Here is a 16,512-nt window from a genome sequence, read left to right on the forward strand (position 1 = left end):
TCAAAATGGGAAGTGGTTGCAGCAATCCATAGGAGATGAGGACAGATATTTGTGTTGCTGGCAAACAAGACATTTGGCCACGAATTCGGTCACGTCTTTCTTCATACAAATCCAATACAATGATTGCGCTACCCTCCGATATGTCCTGTACACCCCTGAGTGGCCCCTAGTCTGCGTCACATTAAACTCAACTATTAGCTTGGAAACCCACGAAGGTCGTGCTAACAACACCATCCTTCCCTTGTAGTGCAACCTCTCCTATTCAATGGTGTAAGCAGGGTGAGTATTCGGGTCTCTGTTGAGAAAAATCTATGGTCTCCGAGAACAGAATCCAAGACCTGTTGATGGATCGACAAGTGTACCGAATCGCACACGTAATATAAAATGGTAAGACCAAGTATTGTATCCTAGAGGACTCTCGGCACTAGACAAGCATGTGATAACTCAATTAATTAAGACTTAAAGAAAAATGAGATCATTGGTTTTTGATGCAAAGACATAAAATTAAATATGAATGCAATTGGATCAATAGCAGAGTAGCAAAATAATGAACAGATGTTGATTAATATGAAGCGAGTATGTTGTTGGGGTTAAGTTTCACCAAGTTCCCTCTCATACATGTAATAATTCTTCTTTATGCATTAATGTTAATGTCACTCACTAAATTACCTAAACCCAATCCCTCGGTGAATAAGCTCGTCCTTAATCCTAGTTCATGGAATTCCTAGCATTTGTAGTGATTAATTGTAAAGATTAACAACTTAAAGACGACCAAGACTCATATCCTTATCCTTGAAAAATATTACTCTTAAGAGTAATTCAACAAGAACCTAAATTGAAAGGAACCTCCTGACACTCATGCAATTCATAAATCATGCTAATGAATGAGTTAAACATAGCAAGCGTTGAAACAAATGAATTACTCTAACAATTAATGAAAAAGCAAATATTACTAAGAATCAATTCAAATACATGAGTGTTCACAAGGTTACATCATCCCCCAACAACAAATAGAGTTTAGTTCCCCATAGACATGGAGAAACTATATGAACAATGAAGAAGAATGAGATAGAAACTATATGAACAATGAAGAAGAATGAGATAGCAAAACCCTAGAATTTGGGAATTGAAGCTCCCGCATCCAAATCTACCTTTAGAGGGTGAGAGAGTATGTTCTTTACTCTGTTCAGCCAAAGATACAAAGCCTAGAGTGCCTAGATCCTTTAAATAGAGTTAGAACAAAGTAGAAACAGGGCCCAGTCCAATAGAGTTAAAACAGAGCATAATCTAAGCATAATCCACGACGTACGATGCTCAAGCACCCCACTCAGGGCGCCTGGGCGGTGGACGGATGTCATGTAGGGCTTGAGCCTCCAAAATGGGCACCCAAGCCTCGAGGCCTGACGCTCTAGCGCCCAAAAGGGGCGTCCAGGCGTCGAACGGTACTTTCTAGCGCTCTAGCCCCCCTGGGGGCGCCCAAGCTTCGCAGAATTTTTTAGCATTGCATTCTTTTCTCTTTTTCTACACTCTTGCTTGCTTTTTGAGTTCTAACTCCTTAGTACTTCAACTCTTCTTCCAAATCATCTCAATTCTTGCTAAAACAAGGGAATTTAGTCATAAAATCATTAAGTTCAACCTCAACTCTCTTATTCACAAAACTTAATAGAAAAGCATGATTTCAAGCAAGTTTCTAAGTGGAAAAAGGTACTTTTAGTATCAAAATCACATAACAGATAACGGTATTTTAAACTGTTATCAGTCTCTTCTAATATCTTTTATCACCTTTTTTAAAGTTTCATCATCCTCTACTTCTTTCACGATTTCCTCAAAGTCCTACTAGTAGGTACTGGCCACCACACACAGTTCTTTCTCTTCCTCATTATCCCCCTCATTCCTCCTTGATAGTGCATTGGCTGCCTAATTCGTAGTCCCTTCTTTATAAACTATCTCAAAATCATACCCCAACAACTAAGCAATCCAATTTTGCTGATTTTAAGTAGTTATATGTTGTTCTAACAAGTACCAGAGGCTCTTTTGATCGGTGTGGACTATAAATTTCTGCCCTAATAAGTAGGGCCTCCAATGTTGTATGGCCAACACCAAAGCCATCAATTCTTTTTCATAGATGGACTTGCTCAACATTCCTTCAGACAAGGCCTTACTAAAGAAGGCAATCGGTCTCTTTCCCTGCATTAGAACTGCACCCACCCCTAGTCCAGAAGCATCACATGCTATGTGAAAAGGTTGCTGGAAATCTGGTAGAGATATCATTGGGGCTGAGGTAATGGCCTTTCTCAATGCCTGCCAGGCCTCCTCTGCTTTCTCATTCCAAAAGAACCCTCTTTTCTTCAATAGCTCTGTCAAGGGTTTCGCAATATTGCCATAGTCCTTAACAAACCTTCTATAGTAACCTGTCATCCCCAAAAATCCCCTTAGCCCTTTCACTGTCTTTGGCCTTTCCCAATCTAGCACTGCGGTCACCTTCTCAAAATCCATCTTTACTCCTCTTTTTGATATAACATGTCCAAGATACTTGATTTGAGTTCGCCCTATTGGCCACCCATTGATTTTGCTCCAGCGTTGAGAGGACACTCCTAACATGCTCGAGGTGGTCTCTTCATCATTGGCTATAAATCAATATGTCGTCAAAAAATACCAAAACAAACTTCCTTATGTAGGGCTAGAAAAGGTTGTTCATAGCGCTTTGAAAAGTGGTCGGTGCGTTGGAGAGGCCAAAGGGCATCACCAGAAACTCGTAGTGGCCTTGATGAGTTCTAAACACGGTCTTCTCTATGTCTTTCTCCCACATGCGGATCTGGTGGTAACCCACCTTTAAGTTAACCTTGGAGAAGTAGCAGACCCCTCTCAACTCATCTAATAACTCCTCAATTACCAGTATTGAAACTTATTTGGCACTATGGCTTGGTTCAACGCTCTAGAGTCGATGCAAAATCGCCAACTACCATCCTTTTTCTTCACTAAGATGGCGAGGCTCGAGTAAGGGTTGTGACTTGGTCTAATAACCCCTATTCTGAGCATCTCTGCTACTTGTTGCTCTATCTCTTCCTTCATCACGTGGGGGTACCGGTAGGGTCTCACGTTAACGAGATCAACCCCCTCCTTAAGTGGTATATGGTGCACCATTCCTCGGTTAGAAGGTAGCCCAGCATGTTCAGTAAACACCCCGCCATACTGGACCGATAGTTGCTCCATCTCCCGGCCTTGCTCCTCTGTTAAGCCCTGGTAATCTTGGACATTCCCCTCTGTCTCCAGCGAGCCCAACTCCCACACCAGCAGCCAAGCCTCTACTTCATCCATTTGCAATAAGGCCCTGGGTTCCACTATCTTCATTTCCAACGTGGGGTCTCCCTTCACTGCTATCTTTCTTCCTCCCTGCTAGTACACCACGGTTAGTTTGCTCCAGTCCAGCGTTACCTCTCCCAATTTTTCCAACCATTCCACACCGAGGATCACATCTACTCCTCCTAGTTCGAACAAATAGAACCTTTTAGCAATTTCTGTCTCCCCTAACTCTATTACCACCCTTTGGCAACAACCACTTGCCTTCTTCTTCTGGTCGTTCCCCAAACTTACTAGATACGGAGACATATCTACCACAACCACCCCCATTTCCTCTGCCAACCTTTGATTGATGAAATTGTGGCTTGCGCCACTGTCAATGAGGATTAGCAACTATCGGTTTCCTATTCGCCCCCGCAACTTCATTGTCTTGGGAGAGGTCAAGCCACCAGCGGAAAACGTCGATAGTTCCATCTGAGTGAGATTCAACTTGGTTCCCACTGCGCCCCATTCCTCCTCCTCTTCTTCCACCATGATCAACATTCTTAATCCCCTCTCAGGGCATTGATGGTCGGGACTGAACGACCCTCTGCATCGGAAACACCCTCCTCTCTCCTCTTTACGAACTCCGAGTTAGGTAAGTTGCGAGTATTTCTCTCTCACCCGTCGCCATTGATTCTCGCGACTCCGCCTCCCTAGGTCGCCTCCTTCTTTAATGACCCAACACTCTCTGTGACTCCTCCTCGGCCCTGTGTATCGCGACTAGTTTCCACTCAAGTGACCACCCTTTCCGTTCTCCCCCAAGAACTTTGATTATTGGACGCCGATCCTCCACCAGTCTTCGAGTGATTACATAGCTTCTCCACATCTCTCGCGACTCGCATGGCCAACATCAAGTCTTACGGATCATGCAGCCTCACATGGTCGCCAACCTCCTCCTGAAGTCCCGCCATGAAGTAGGCCAGAATTTGTTCTTCCGGAATCTTGGTCGTCTGCCCCACCAGAACTTCGAAATCCTGAATGCAACCGTTCATCGATCCCGCCTGCCTAATGGTCGCTAACCTCTCATATATCGATCCTCGCATCCCCTCCGAACCTAATCCCCAAAGCTCTCTTCAACGCATCCCAAGAATGGTTGTTGGTTTTCTCCCTCAAAAACTGAAACCAATACCCTGCGTACCCCTTGATGCTGATGAAGGCCAAGTGCAATTTTTCTTCGTTGGCCACTTTCTGAACTTCGAAGAATTTTTCCGCCCTACTAATCCAGTTCCATGGTTCGCCTCCTTCAAACACGAGTAGCTTAACCTGTGTTCTCTAGATAGACGGTCTTTCTTGACTCCCTTCTCCTCTTCTTCCCCTTTCTTCGTCGCGCCTCCCCTCGTTCTCATTCACCGACGATTTACTTCCATCCGATGATGATCGTTTATGTGGTGATTATGGTCCCCTAACATCCTGGCGCATCCCCTCGTAATTCTGCCTCAAGGCTCCCATTTCATGTCGCAGAGCCATCGTGTCAGCCTTCTTCTCCGCTATCACAGTTTCCATTGCTTCCAATTGTCCTTCAACTGCCACCACTCTATCCTCCATCTTGCGCGATTTTTCCCCTCTCTAATTGGGATGCGGCAGGTCAAACCAATTGATAGGTTTATGATAAAGAAACCTGATCAAGAACTCACTTCATATAGTAACACGCAAAGAAAAAAAACGAATTTGAATATTATTCACAGAAAGAATGCTCTGTACAATAAAGGTGCAGAGGCATAACCTTCTTCACAGGTTAATACCTGTCAACAATAATCTCTCCAAAAGTCCCCCCCCCCCCCATTTTTACTAACGAACATCTATTTATACAACTACGTTTCCCGCTCTTCCCTAACTGTTATAAACAGTTAGGTCGTTAAAGCTAGTTATTCCTCTTTCTTCTTTCATAAACTCTCCATCTCTTCTTATTCCTATCAGTAAGCCTCAAGAATAAGTTGGCGAACATTACTTCAATGTTCTATTATCAAGGTGCTTCTTTCAACAATCCAATGAAGACTTCAAATCATGTTTTGTCATGCATGACCTTCTTAATGATTTAGCAAAATATGTTTCCGGTGACATTTGTTTCAGGTTTGGAATTGATAGAGCAAAGAGAACACTGAAGGAAACACATCACTTTTCATTTGTTATTGATGACTATGGAGTATCATGTAATGAGTATGAGAATTTATGTGATGCAAAAGGGGTATTGACATTTTTGCCTGTAACTAGGATATCTTATTGGTCTTGGTATTGTGAGACTTTGACGTTTGAGTTAATATTTAAGTTGAAGTGCTTACACGTAGGGGTGGGAAAATAGAACTGAACTACATTGTACTACTAAAATTTGTACTAAACTAAAAACTAATTTTTCTAAAATGAACTGAACTGTAAAACAGTTCAGACAAACCGAACTGAATTGTTTTTTGTTTTATCAAATTGCACTGGACTAAACTGTACTAAATTGTACTAAACTACAATATAAATTGAATTGAACTACTAATTATACTAATTTTAAACTGAATTATACTAATTTTAACACTATCCTAATTTTTATTAAGCATTTTTCTTCAAACTTTTCTACTTTCTTGAACTGCCACAAACACATACAAATGTAATTATAAAAGTTTATTACAAAAAGATTAATTATTTTATTTATTTTTCATTGTTTTATTTATATTTATTTTGTCATGAATATTATTTTACTTTTATATTTATTTTTTAAATTTTTTATTTATATTTTTTGTTTTATATGTGTATATAATTTATTTTATCTTTTTATCTAGTTACTTTTTTTTTAAATAATTTTTATTTTTATTTATTTTGTTGTCTCATAAAATTGTTTTATTAATCAATTATTTATTATTTATATTTTATTATGTTAAAATTAAACTAACATTTATTAATTATTATAATATAATAAAAGATTATACTAGAAAATTTATTCTTAATAAACGTTTGTTAACTGATTTGATATTTCTATAACATTAATTATGTTTGTTACATTATTATTTTCTTTTTATGATATTTCATTATATTGTCATCTAATAAAATTTAACGTTAAAAAATCTATTTTAGTTTTAGTATGTAAAACACTATAATTTAAAAATAATAATATTGATATTTATTTTAAAGTAAATTGATTTTTAAAATAAATAATTATTTTAGTGTGTGCGCTTACACACAGTTTAATATCATAAAAAAAAATTTAACATATTTTTACATATTTAATAATATGTTAAAGAATATAATACATTTAAAGTATTATTTTTTTTTAATATAATATTTTTTCTTTTATAATTTCTATTATTTAATCATTTAATAAAATTAAATTTAAAAATATATATTTTACTTTTATTAGTTAAAATATTATTATTTAAAAAATAATATATGTTTATTGAAAAAAAATATAAAAATTTGTGATAAAAAAAATTATTAAAAAATTCATTAATAATTTTTTACATGAATGGTTTGTTTTATTTATATTTATCATTAAATAATGTTTTATTGGAAAGACGAAACAGATGAAAATTAGAAAAAAGAAAAAAATAGATACAGTTTTTACAATCTAAACTATTATAAGTTCAGTTTCTAAAAAGTAAACTTTTAATAAAAGTAGATCAATTTTTTTAAGTATAATATAGTATAATTAATTATATCATAATACAAATAAGTTATTTTTCTCCTGTCTACTTACACGTTTTATCTTTTTGTGGTTGTGTTAACCTTAAAAGGTGCCTGAAACTATAGGCGATCTTATACATCTCCGGTTTTTAGACCTTTCAAATACTGGAATTCAAAAGCTGCCCGACACAATGTGTTCACTATGTAATTTATAGACATTGAAGCTGAACAGTTGTGTGAATTTGAAGGAGCTGCTCTGTAATTTGCATAAACTAACCAATTCGTGTTGTCTTGAACTTATGAAAAACAGTCTGAGTCCTTTCATGAGCTGCCCTGTAATGCATATAGGAAAACTAAAGAATCTTGAAATATTCAGGAGTCCTTTCAATGTTGGCAAAAGTAGTGAGCCAGTTAGGATAACTCAGTCTTCATGGAGATCTATTAATTAAGGATCTGCAGAATACTGTGAATCCCGTGGATGCATTGGCGGCAGATTTGAAGAGTAAAACATGTCTGGTATGGTTAGATTTGCACTGGGATTTGGAGCAGAACCTTGTGAATTTCATGAAAGAAAGAGAAATACTTTAGAATTTGCAGCCTTCCAGACATTTGGAGGAGTTGTCAATCAGTGACTATGGTGGCATACAATTTCCACATTGGTTATCTGATAATTCATATCGAATCTAGTGTCCTTAAGCTTGATCAATCATTGTCTGTTGTTGCCCTCCCTCGAATTCTTGACATTTCTTAGGCACATGACAATTAGTGGGCATGATTGGATACGGACGATAGATGCTGATTTTTACAGAAATACTTGTTCTGCATTTGCATCCCTGCAAACGTTGAGCTTTGCTGATATGAAGGAATGGGAAGAATGGCAATGTAGAACGGGTGATTTTCCAAGTCTTCAAAGTCTTTCTGTGACAAATTGTCCCAAGCTGAAAGGACACTTTCCAAAACAACTTTCTCATTTAAGGAAACTAATTATTGAGGACTGCAAACAACTTGTGACTCTTGCTCCCTGGACCCTAGAAATTTGTGAATTACAACTGCAAGACTGTGGAAAGCTGCAAATTGATTATAATCCAACTACATTGAAAAGGCTCCAGATTGGAGGTGACAACATGGAGGCATCATTACTTGAAAGGCTTGGCCTTATCATATCGCATACTTCTCTTGAATCCTTCACCACTTTTTCTTGTTCGAATATGAATATTCCTATCAACCATTGCTTTGGTTTCCTTGAAAAATTGCATATCGGTGGTGGTTGTGACTCTCCGACGAACTTTCCTCTAGATTTCTTTCCAAAACTCGAGCTTGAGTTATCAGAGTGTCCAAACCTACAGATGATAACACAGGGGCACCCTCTAAACCATTTGAAGATTCTGCGCATTGGAAAGTGCTCTAGATTTGAATATTTTCCCAATGAAGGATTATTTGCCCAGCAGCTAGAGAGCTTTTATATTATAGGATTGGAGAAATTGAAATCATTGCCTAAAGCATGTCTGTGCTCCTTCCATCTCTTAATCTTCTGTATGTAAATGATTGTCCAGATGTGGAGGTTTCTGAGGGATGTTTGCCATCAAATCTAGATGAAATGTGTCTCTTCAATTGCTCCAAACTTATTGTCTCACTAAAGGGTCTTTGGGGAACCAACCCTACCCTAAAATCCTTGTCTATTGGCAAAGTGGATGAGGACTGTTTTCCAAGTGAAGGATTGCTCCCACTCTCTGTTACTAATCTAGAGATATATGATTGTCCGAATCTTAAGAAACTGGATTATAAGGGTCTCTGTCACCTGTTCTCTCTTGAGAAATTGTTTCTTTATAAGTGTCCTATACTCCAATGCTTGCCAGAGGAGGGTCTACCCAAATCCATTTCAAAACTCAGAGTTGAAGGCTGCCCGTTGATCAAACAGCGCTGCAAGAAACAAGAAGGTGAAGACTGGCAAAAGATTGCACACATTAAATACATAATGGTTGACAGAGAACGAGTAAACATATAAGACGAAACACAAGTTTGAAATTAGCAATGCACCAATTCTCATGTGCCTAAATTGTCGTCAGGTTCCAGTTCTCCACAATCTTTGAAATTTAGTGCAAATATTCTAATATCTATTAGATCAGTTTCATCATGCATCAACTCATTGTCCTTTTAGTGTTCTGTTTTACGCTCAAGAATTTCAATTTTCGATATTCACTTTTGAAGTTGAATAACGATGCTTATATTTAGTTAAATATCACGTTAAAATCAAAAGAATTTTTAATCATTTAAATCGTTATTTAAATTGAAGTCACATGTTTTGTGATATTGGAAAAAATTATGGACAATTATGCTGTGGTTTTTCGTGTTCAATGATCATTTGCCAAGGGGTATTTTTTTTTTTCTTCTGTATATTTGATTCCTCACGTTGGGGTCTACCCTAACCAATTTTCTGGAGTACAGTTTACATGTATTTTGTTAGATTTCCAATTTATAACGGCACTCATTCTGTATAGCTATTATTTAAGGGTGTAATATGTTTGTATGTAAACCTTTCCTCAATATAAAGCTTTACAATGTCTTTGTAATTTTTTTTTTTTTCTGGATATCATCGTGCAGGCTAAGGAAGCTAAATAACGATTATATTGGTAATGAGTGTGGTTAGTTTCCCTCTTTCTTGTGGCCAAGCTCATAATTTGAGTTTTGGAAAACCTTCTTTCACTTCCTACTTTTTGAGAATCGAGCATTTGACAATACGAGCAAGTTTCTTTTAATCAATTAGAATTGTTGGCTTTATATAGCTGAGAATCTTGTCAGAATGTTAAAATTCAACATTTCCCTTGATACAAAATATATCTGAGAGCAGGAAACAAAATTTCTATAAGGAATTAAGCAACAAGACATCATTTATACTGAAAAGAGGATACTTTTAATTTTACTTATACAATGGATAGCCTATCTTATTATTATGTTAAGAACAACTCAAACAAGACCATAATGATTTTAGAGTATCCCACCTTGTTCATTTGCCCTTTTACCCTTATTCTTATTATTGGACAAATCATCTATAGGAGATTCACTCAGCCCTGTGAACACGCTTGATGTACTTGAGGAAGTGCTTCCTAGTGGAGGAGATGGTGGTGGTCTGAAGCACATAGAAGCATATCCTGCATAGTTGCTTGTATCTTCACATACTATCTCCTGAGAGGTATCTGAGATAAGCAAGTCTGACATGTCATATGATGAATCTGATTGTGCTGGAGAGCAATCTCTTAGAACAACACTGCATGTGTTGCCTTCCAGTATATGAGTTAAGGCATTCACCACCTGCAGCCACATATATATACAAGTCGGTACAGAGAATACACTTGACATAATCTCTCCTCTAATTATAAGACTTTATTTTAAAATTTCCTTCTTTCTTTTTGTAAGATATTTTGATCTATGTCGGCATAAATGTTTAAAAAGGAACAATAGAAGAATTATAAAATGTCTCCAAGAGTATTCAAAGTGTCAATAGTATCCAATAACATCGTATCCTTAGAGAAACTCACTGGTTTAGACTTACTGTATCCATTGATAATCGCCTCTGAGAATCCCTGCTGAGGCATTTTTCTGCCAGACGAATCATCCAGAAAAGCTGATGGCAATCGTGATTATCCAACATCCTTTCATCAATTAGATCTGGATAGTTCCTTTCTTTGAGTAGTGGCCTAGCCTGAAAGAAAGCAAGCGGGTTAATGATTGAAAGGAACTTGTACATTGGAATGATGTAAGGAAATGCCAAGTCAAATTGTAACATGGCATGGAAAAATTTATTGTACCTTGAGAGTTTGAAATCATCAATTCTCGTATTATAGTCAGCAATAGCAACTAAGTTCTAAAGAAGAATATAATAGACATGCACACATACGAAGACAGGATTTAACAAGGTTTGCCAAATGTCTTGGGAATCAGAAATACTGCTTTTATTATTTGTAACAATAAGCTTACCTAGTTTTATCATAAAAGAAAACTCATATGTGTAAAATAGGGTATATTTATTAAAATTTTAAAGTACTGTTTTACTTAAATTGTTACCCATCCCACAAGACTTTTTTCCCCAAGACGTTTGTCTGCAGTCCTCATTCCAGTTATTAGCTGAAGAAGAACCACACCGAAAGCATACACATCTGTCTTGGTTGACAGTTTTCCTGACTCTGCATATTCTGGTGCCAAATACCCTATAGTTCCAACAACATCTGTGGAGTATAAGGAGTCCATTTGTTCAGTTCTAGCCAGACCAAAATCTCCAAGCTGATAAATGTGTAAAAGTTTCAGTTACTCAATGTTGCAGAAGCAATAAATATATTAAACAATTTATGGAAGGATCAAAATATAGCTTGGCCATTTATCATATTTTCCAAGTTCGTTATAGGTGATGCTCACATATACTAGTCATAAAACTTGGTTCATAACTAAGTTTCTCACGAAGAAGTTTCACAATAGCATTCTATACAAGAAATGTGAATCATCAATACAAGTTCTCTAAGTTTGAATAGCATATATATGCTTAAAGTTGGCGAGTCTAAGGTATTTTCAAATGCGATTACTATTCTCCAAAGCTATATGGTTTATTACCATTGCTTCATAATCATGTGTAACAAGGATGTTGCTAGGCCTCATATCTCGGTGTATTATATTGTTCTGATGCAAGTACAACAAGCCTCTTGCAGCTCCAATAGCTACTTTGATCCTTTCTTTCCAAGTAAGTGGCCTACGTGAGTGTTCTGCATTATTGTAGTCTTAGTTAGCATTTCAATTTTAAATAATCATATCAAAAGATTTATTCATTTTCATTCTCCATATAGTAGTATCTATTTCTAAAATCAATGTTGTCTTACGTGATAAATGTTGGTCAAGAGAGCCATTGCAAATAAATTCATACACAAGAAGCCGGTTATTTCCTTCTGAACAAGATCCACGCAGCATGACCACATTCTCATGTATAGCTCTGCTGAGTGCATTGACCTCAGATTTGAATTCCTTCTCTCCTTGGAGGCTTGCACATTTATGTTGCTTAACAGCAATCCTTAGTCCTCCTTGCAGCCTTCCTTTGTAGACAGAACCAAATCCTCCTTCGGACAAATAGTTTTTTGGTGAAAAACCTTGTGTAGCTTCATGCAGCTCTGCATATGTGAATTCTTTCATCACTTCAAATTTTGGTCTTCTGTTCTTGCATACTGAGCAAACAGAATTTTTGAATTGTTCAACTATTTGATATGCTTCAGGGTTGTTGCTATGTTCTGCTGGTGTTTCTATGTAATACTCTTCAGTATGATTAGTTTTTTGAGTATCAGTAATGGATAGTAGGCAATACCCTCTTTCCATGTCTTCTACTCTATTTTCAGGGATTTGTTTTATTTGAGAATAAAATTGGGGTTGGGGGCAACCACCCTTTGCAAGAGTAGGAAATGAAGAGCTGGTATTGGAGCAGGAATTTGTCACTTGCCGTACTCTTCGGGGAGATTTAGATATAGGACCTGCTTCACACACCATTTCATCAACTTTTCAATATCCTTGAATTCTCCTTAAATGAATTGAAATATGTTTGTAACTTTTCAACTACATAAATGAGTATCCGTCTTGAAGATTTGGAAAATTGCAGATTTGAGAAAAAAAAAAGCGAAGAAACTCCTTTTGAAAAAATTGCAGTGATAATTGATTTGGAAAGTTGGAATTGATAAATGTATATTATGACTGGATGCTTTAACTCTCATGTTCTATATATATCATGATTTTATTAAAATATGGTTCAGTGATGATGACTACTAGTAGAACAAAATTAATTCACAAATTGGAAATCAAGGATACTAAGATAAACTATATAGATTAAGTTCCTTACATCTAACACATCTTGCATTTCCATTGCTTCCATCACACAGATGTGTTTCCCTTGGCCCTCTCAAGTGTTGCACAGAGTTGTCACGTTTCATTATTAGCAAAGAACAAAAGAGACTCTGCTTGAATTCCTTTTTATATTTCTTCATCTGTCTGCACATCAACCAATTCAAACAAAGCAAGGAAGCTTGAACATGCTTTTATGTTTTGTGACATATTACAATTTGTATGAAGCAATAAAGCATGATCACATTTATGCCACAAAGACAATTATACAAAAATTTGAGCTTTCTATTTCAATGCTTATGATCTCAGCAGCATAAAATAAATAGCCTTTACAAATTATGGAACACAAGAAACACTTCCCTTCTGAAAGTAACAAGATGATTAAGAGCTGGATAGTTTCTCTCGACAAATACTTTCACATACAACCATGAACTCCTTTTGTGGTAAGTTTTATTTTTATTTATGTAAGAAGGGTAAGAACAAGAGGCCTTTCTCCTCCATATTCTTGGATTTTGATATAAAGAAAATTGAAAATAAAAAATTGAAAATTGAAAATTGAATTAATATGACTAACCTATCAATTATCACTGATGTTGCCTCCAGACGGATGGCAGCATTTACAGCAACCTCTGGTAATTTACCCTGCAGAACTTCTACCCGGAATTGGATCTGAGTAGTTTCGTTCATAAATGGATTCTATTAGACAACATATCTTTGTCTAGACAACCAAATTATTAAAGAACAAATCTAGTAGAATTTATACCGAATTTCCTTTGTGATATAAAAAATTGACCATGACATCATTTTCAGGGAACCTATTCCATAATTCATATACAATATGATGATGGATTTTATCAGCTACATGGATTGCTGTTATAAAGACAAGTTATAAACTAACCCTGTCTGCTTCACACAGCTCAGAAATCTCCCTTAAGCTTGCATTATTAAGAAGCTCTTCTTTCTTCTTAGCAACTTCTTCCTCAACAATTTTGTGATCAGTCTCAAATAATCCAACTGAAGACAAGAAAGCCAATACATAAGAAATTTATGAGAAACACCTAAATGAATTACCTCTCAAGACCAAACTATGTGAAGAAAAAAGTTAGTAATAAGAAAAGGGGTAGCCACTATACTTAAAGAACTTATCAGAATTCAAGATCAAACCCATGTAACAAGTCATGGATTGTTTCTTAAATGAATACACAAGAAGAAATTGAATTATGAAGAAGGGAAATAACAAAGAATGTGACACTCACGCAATTTTGCAGGTGCAATGAAGGGAAGCCTACTGGGACTATGAGCTTGGCGAAGAATTACAAGAAGTGTAAGCTTGTCTCCACGACCAAGTGAAAATCCCTGCATGACCACTTTTATGGCCCTTGTGTTGAAGTCTCTTGATGCATAGTGGATCACCACAATACTCAGTGACTCTTCAGACATCATCTACGTACACTCTTGTTTCAGTTCTCCTCAACTTTCAGTTCAATATGTTGCTTCAAAGTTTAGACAGACACATGGTTTCCAGTGCTGCAATTTGTTACTTTGTCTGTTTTTCATGGAAATTGATGTCATAGAATTAGAATCCAAGAGCAACCAATTGCTAAAGAACTGGACAGCTATGAAGACTCAATGGAATATGAACTATAGTGAGAGAAGAGTAATTAAGGAACATGGGGAGATTCAAGAATAAGGCATGTTGGAAAGGCCAGAAACAAAGGACAAAATTTGCATTTAGAAAGAGAACAAATATGAATGAACTCTCAAAATCAGAACAATGCCAGTGACCAATAATGCTTACTTTGAATGATACTGAATCCAGGAGTGCATATCGCATTGGAATGCTCATCAATCTTTTGATGTTTCGTGGAGAAAGAGGACTTATATCCACAATTTTAATCAGTATTTTTCATAAAAAATTATATTTATATTGTTTTGCCACACTTTTTACAACAGTATTGTTTCTATCTCAGTTTATCAGAGCGACATTTTTGTTCTCTCATGCTTCTTTCTCCTTTATTCTCTTTCTTTATACATATTTTGTGATATATATATATATATATATATATATATATATATATATATATATATGTGTGTGTGTGTGTGTGTGTGGTATTTATATGTTCTTTTATAGTTTTTGTTAAAATATTAAAAAAATAATAATTCTTAAAGAGACCAACTTAACAACTTCATACTCTGAAATAAGTTTGTTACCATCAACACATAGAGTCAATTTTAAGTAACTAAAAAAGAAAAAAATATTTTCTATTGAGGTTGCTATTGACCAAGCAAAAATCTTGTCTCCTAGTATAGAAATTTAAGCTCCCCTAAAAGAAGTTGTTGATGACTAGATTGTAAATGGTTAGCTTTGAGCGATTTTTTTTCTTCCTGCTTGCTTTGTTAGAACAATATTCTTGTGTTTTCGTTGTTGCTTGCTTTTTGAAAAACTTCAAATGTATCATCTATTTTAACTCATGTGAATGTAATAATGTTGCTTGTTATCTCGATTTCTATTTCAAAACGGTTTAGAGCATATCTTATATTTTGTTCCTTTTTATTCCTTAAGAAACCACTCTCGTCAGATTTTAGGAGATTTTTGCTCTTATCAAATTTTTGATCATTTATATTCTTTAAGAGTCTGGTTGCTCTCATCATATGATTTTAGAAGGTCTTCTTTATTCTTTGGGAGACTACTTGCTCCTATAGGATTTTTACTTAATGTAGTTTTTGTAACGCAGGATACAACTTAGTCAATGTAATTTTTGTAATGTAGGATATAACCTGTTCAATGTAGTTTTTGTAATTTAGGATACAATCTACTGTTTGTAATGGAAGATACAACCTAATCAATGTAGATTTTTTAATGCAGGATACAATCTACTCAATGTAGTTTTTGTAATGTAGGATACAACTAGGTTAATGTAGTTTTTATAACGCAGGATACAACCTGCTCCCAACTAATCTGGAATTGTAAGATTGTATTTGGATTTCTTCTCACTTGCATTTTAGAAGTGACTCTTATGATTTCTTCTTACCTACATTTTACAAATGAGTCTTCGTATTTCTTTTCACCTGTATTTTACAAGTGACTCTTCGTATTTCTTCTCACTTGCATTTTACAAGTGTGTCTTATGATTTCTCCTCACCTACCTTTTATAACTGAGTCTTTAGATTTCTTCTCACCTACATCTTACAAATGTTTTAGATTTCGAGAAAAACGTCTTATTTGCCTAACATTTGGAGACTTGCTTTACTCATTTGGAAGATTCTTAGGAGGCTTGTTGGTCCTTTCAAAAGATTCTTAGGAGACTAGTTACTCATTTTCATCTTGTGGGAGACTTGAGTTCACCAATAGAGAGTGCTTTGGAAGGTTGTTTTTAGGCCTAAGAAATCACCCATTTTGATTTAAGAGGAAAACATTGTAGCTCTTCCATCATAGAGAAGAAACCAATAATTGAAAAAATAAATAAATAATCCTTATAGAGAACACCTTAAAAAGAATGAGCAATCTAATGATACATTTCTACCACAATATAACCACAACATTTTAGACAATATAACCCACATAATTAAATGTGTAGAATTCAATTTTTAGGAAATCATTTGCTCCTTTTCAAACCTTAGGAGTCAAGTTCCTCTAATTGGCCACAAAATCTGCCAACATTTATGCCTTTATTGAACCTCAGAGTTCATAGTTTAAAC

At 35.8% G+C, this 16,512-nt stretch overlaps 1 protein-coding gene and 1 pseudogene across 1 annotated transcript; one reads left to right on the plus strand and one right to left on the minus strand.

Annotated features, from left to right (window-relative positions):
- Positions 1-4,350: 4,350 nt before the first annotated feature.
- LOC106758535 lies at positions 4,351-8,958 on the plus strand (annotated as a pseudogene).
- A 419-nt stretch (positions 8,959-9,377) lies between these two features.
- Positions 9,378-14,723, minus strand: LOC106758544 (probable serine/threonine-protein kinase PBL2). The gene is made up of 9 exons (XM_022778622.1): positions 14,070-14,723; positions 13,712-13,827; positions 13,388-13,482; positions 12,812-12,960; positions 11,811-12,449; positions 11,548-11,696; positions 11,008-11,223; positions 10,496-10,645; positions 9,378-10,254 (listed from the first exon to the last, which is right to left on the minus strand). The coding sequence occupies exons 1-9, from the start codon at positions 14,254-14,256 to the stop codon at positions 9,931-9,933; spliced, it is 2,025 nt and encodes a 674-aa protein (XP_022634343.1). The 5' UTR covers positions 14,257-14,723; the 3' UTR covers positions 9,378-9,930.
- Positions 14,724-16,512: the final 1,789 nt, after the last annotated feature.

This window comes from Vigna radiata, chromosome 1 (genome assembly GCF_000741045.1).
Source record: "Vigna radiata var. radiata cultivar VC1973A chromosome 1, Vradiata_ver6, whole genome shotgun sequence".
In the NCBI taxonomy this organism is placed as follows: Eukaryota; Viridiplantae; Streptophyta; class Magnoliopsida; order Fabales; family Fabaceae; genus Vigna; species Vigna radiata.

Bases quoted from the DNA above. Each gene is read 5' to 3' on its own strand.
- LOC106758544 (XM_022778622.1), bottom strand. From the start codon at position 14,256: ATGATGTCTGAAGAGTCACTGAGTATTGTGGTGATCCACTATGCATCA. The intron at 13,828-14,069 runs GTGAGTGTCACA...TCTTGTCTTCAG, and splicing joins CATTGCACCTGCAAAATTGC to TTGGATTATTTGAGACTGAT. The intron at 12,961-13,387 runs GTTAGTCATATT...GTTGATGTGCAG, and splicing joins ACATCAGTGATAATTGATAG to ACAGATGAAGAAATATAAAA.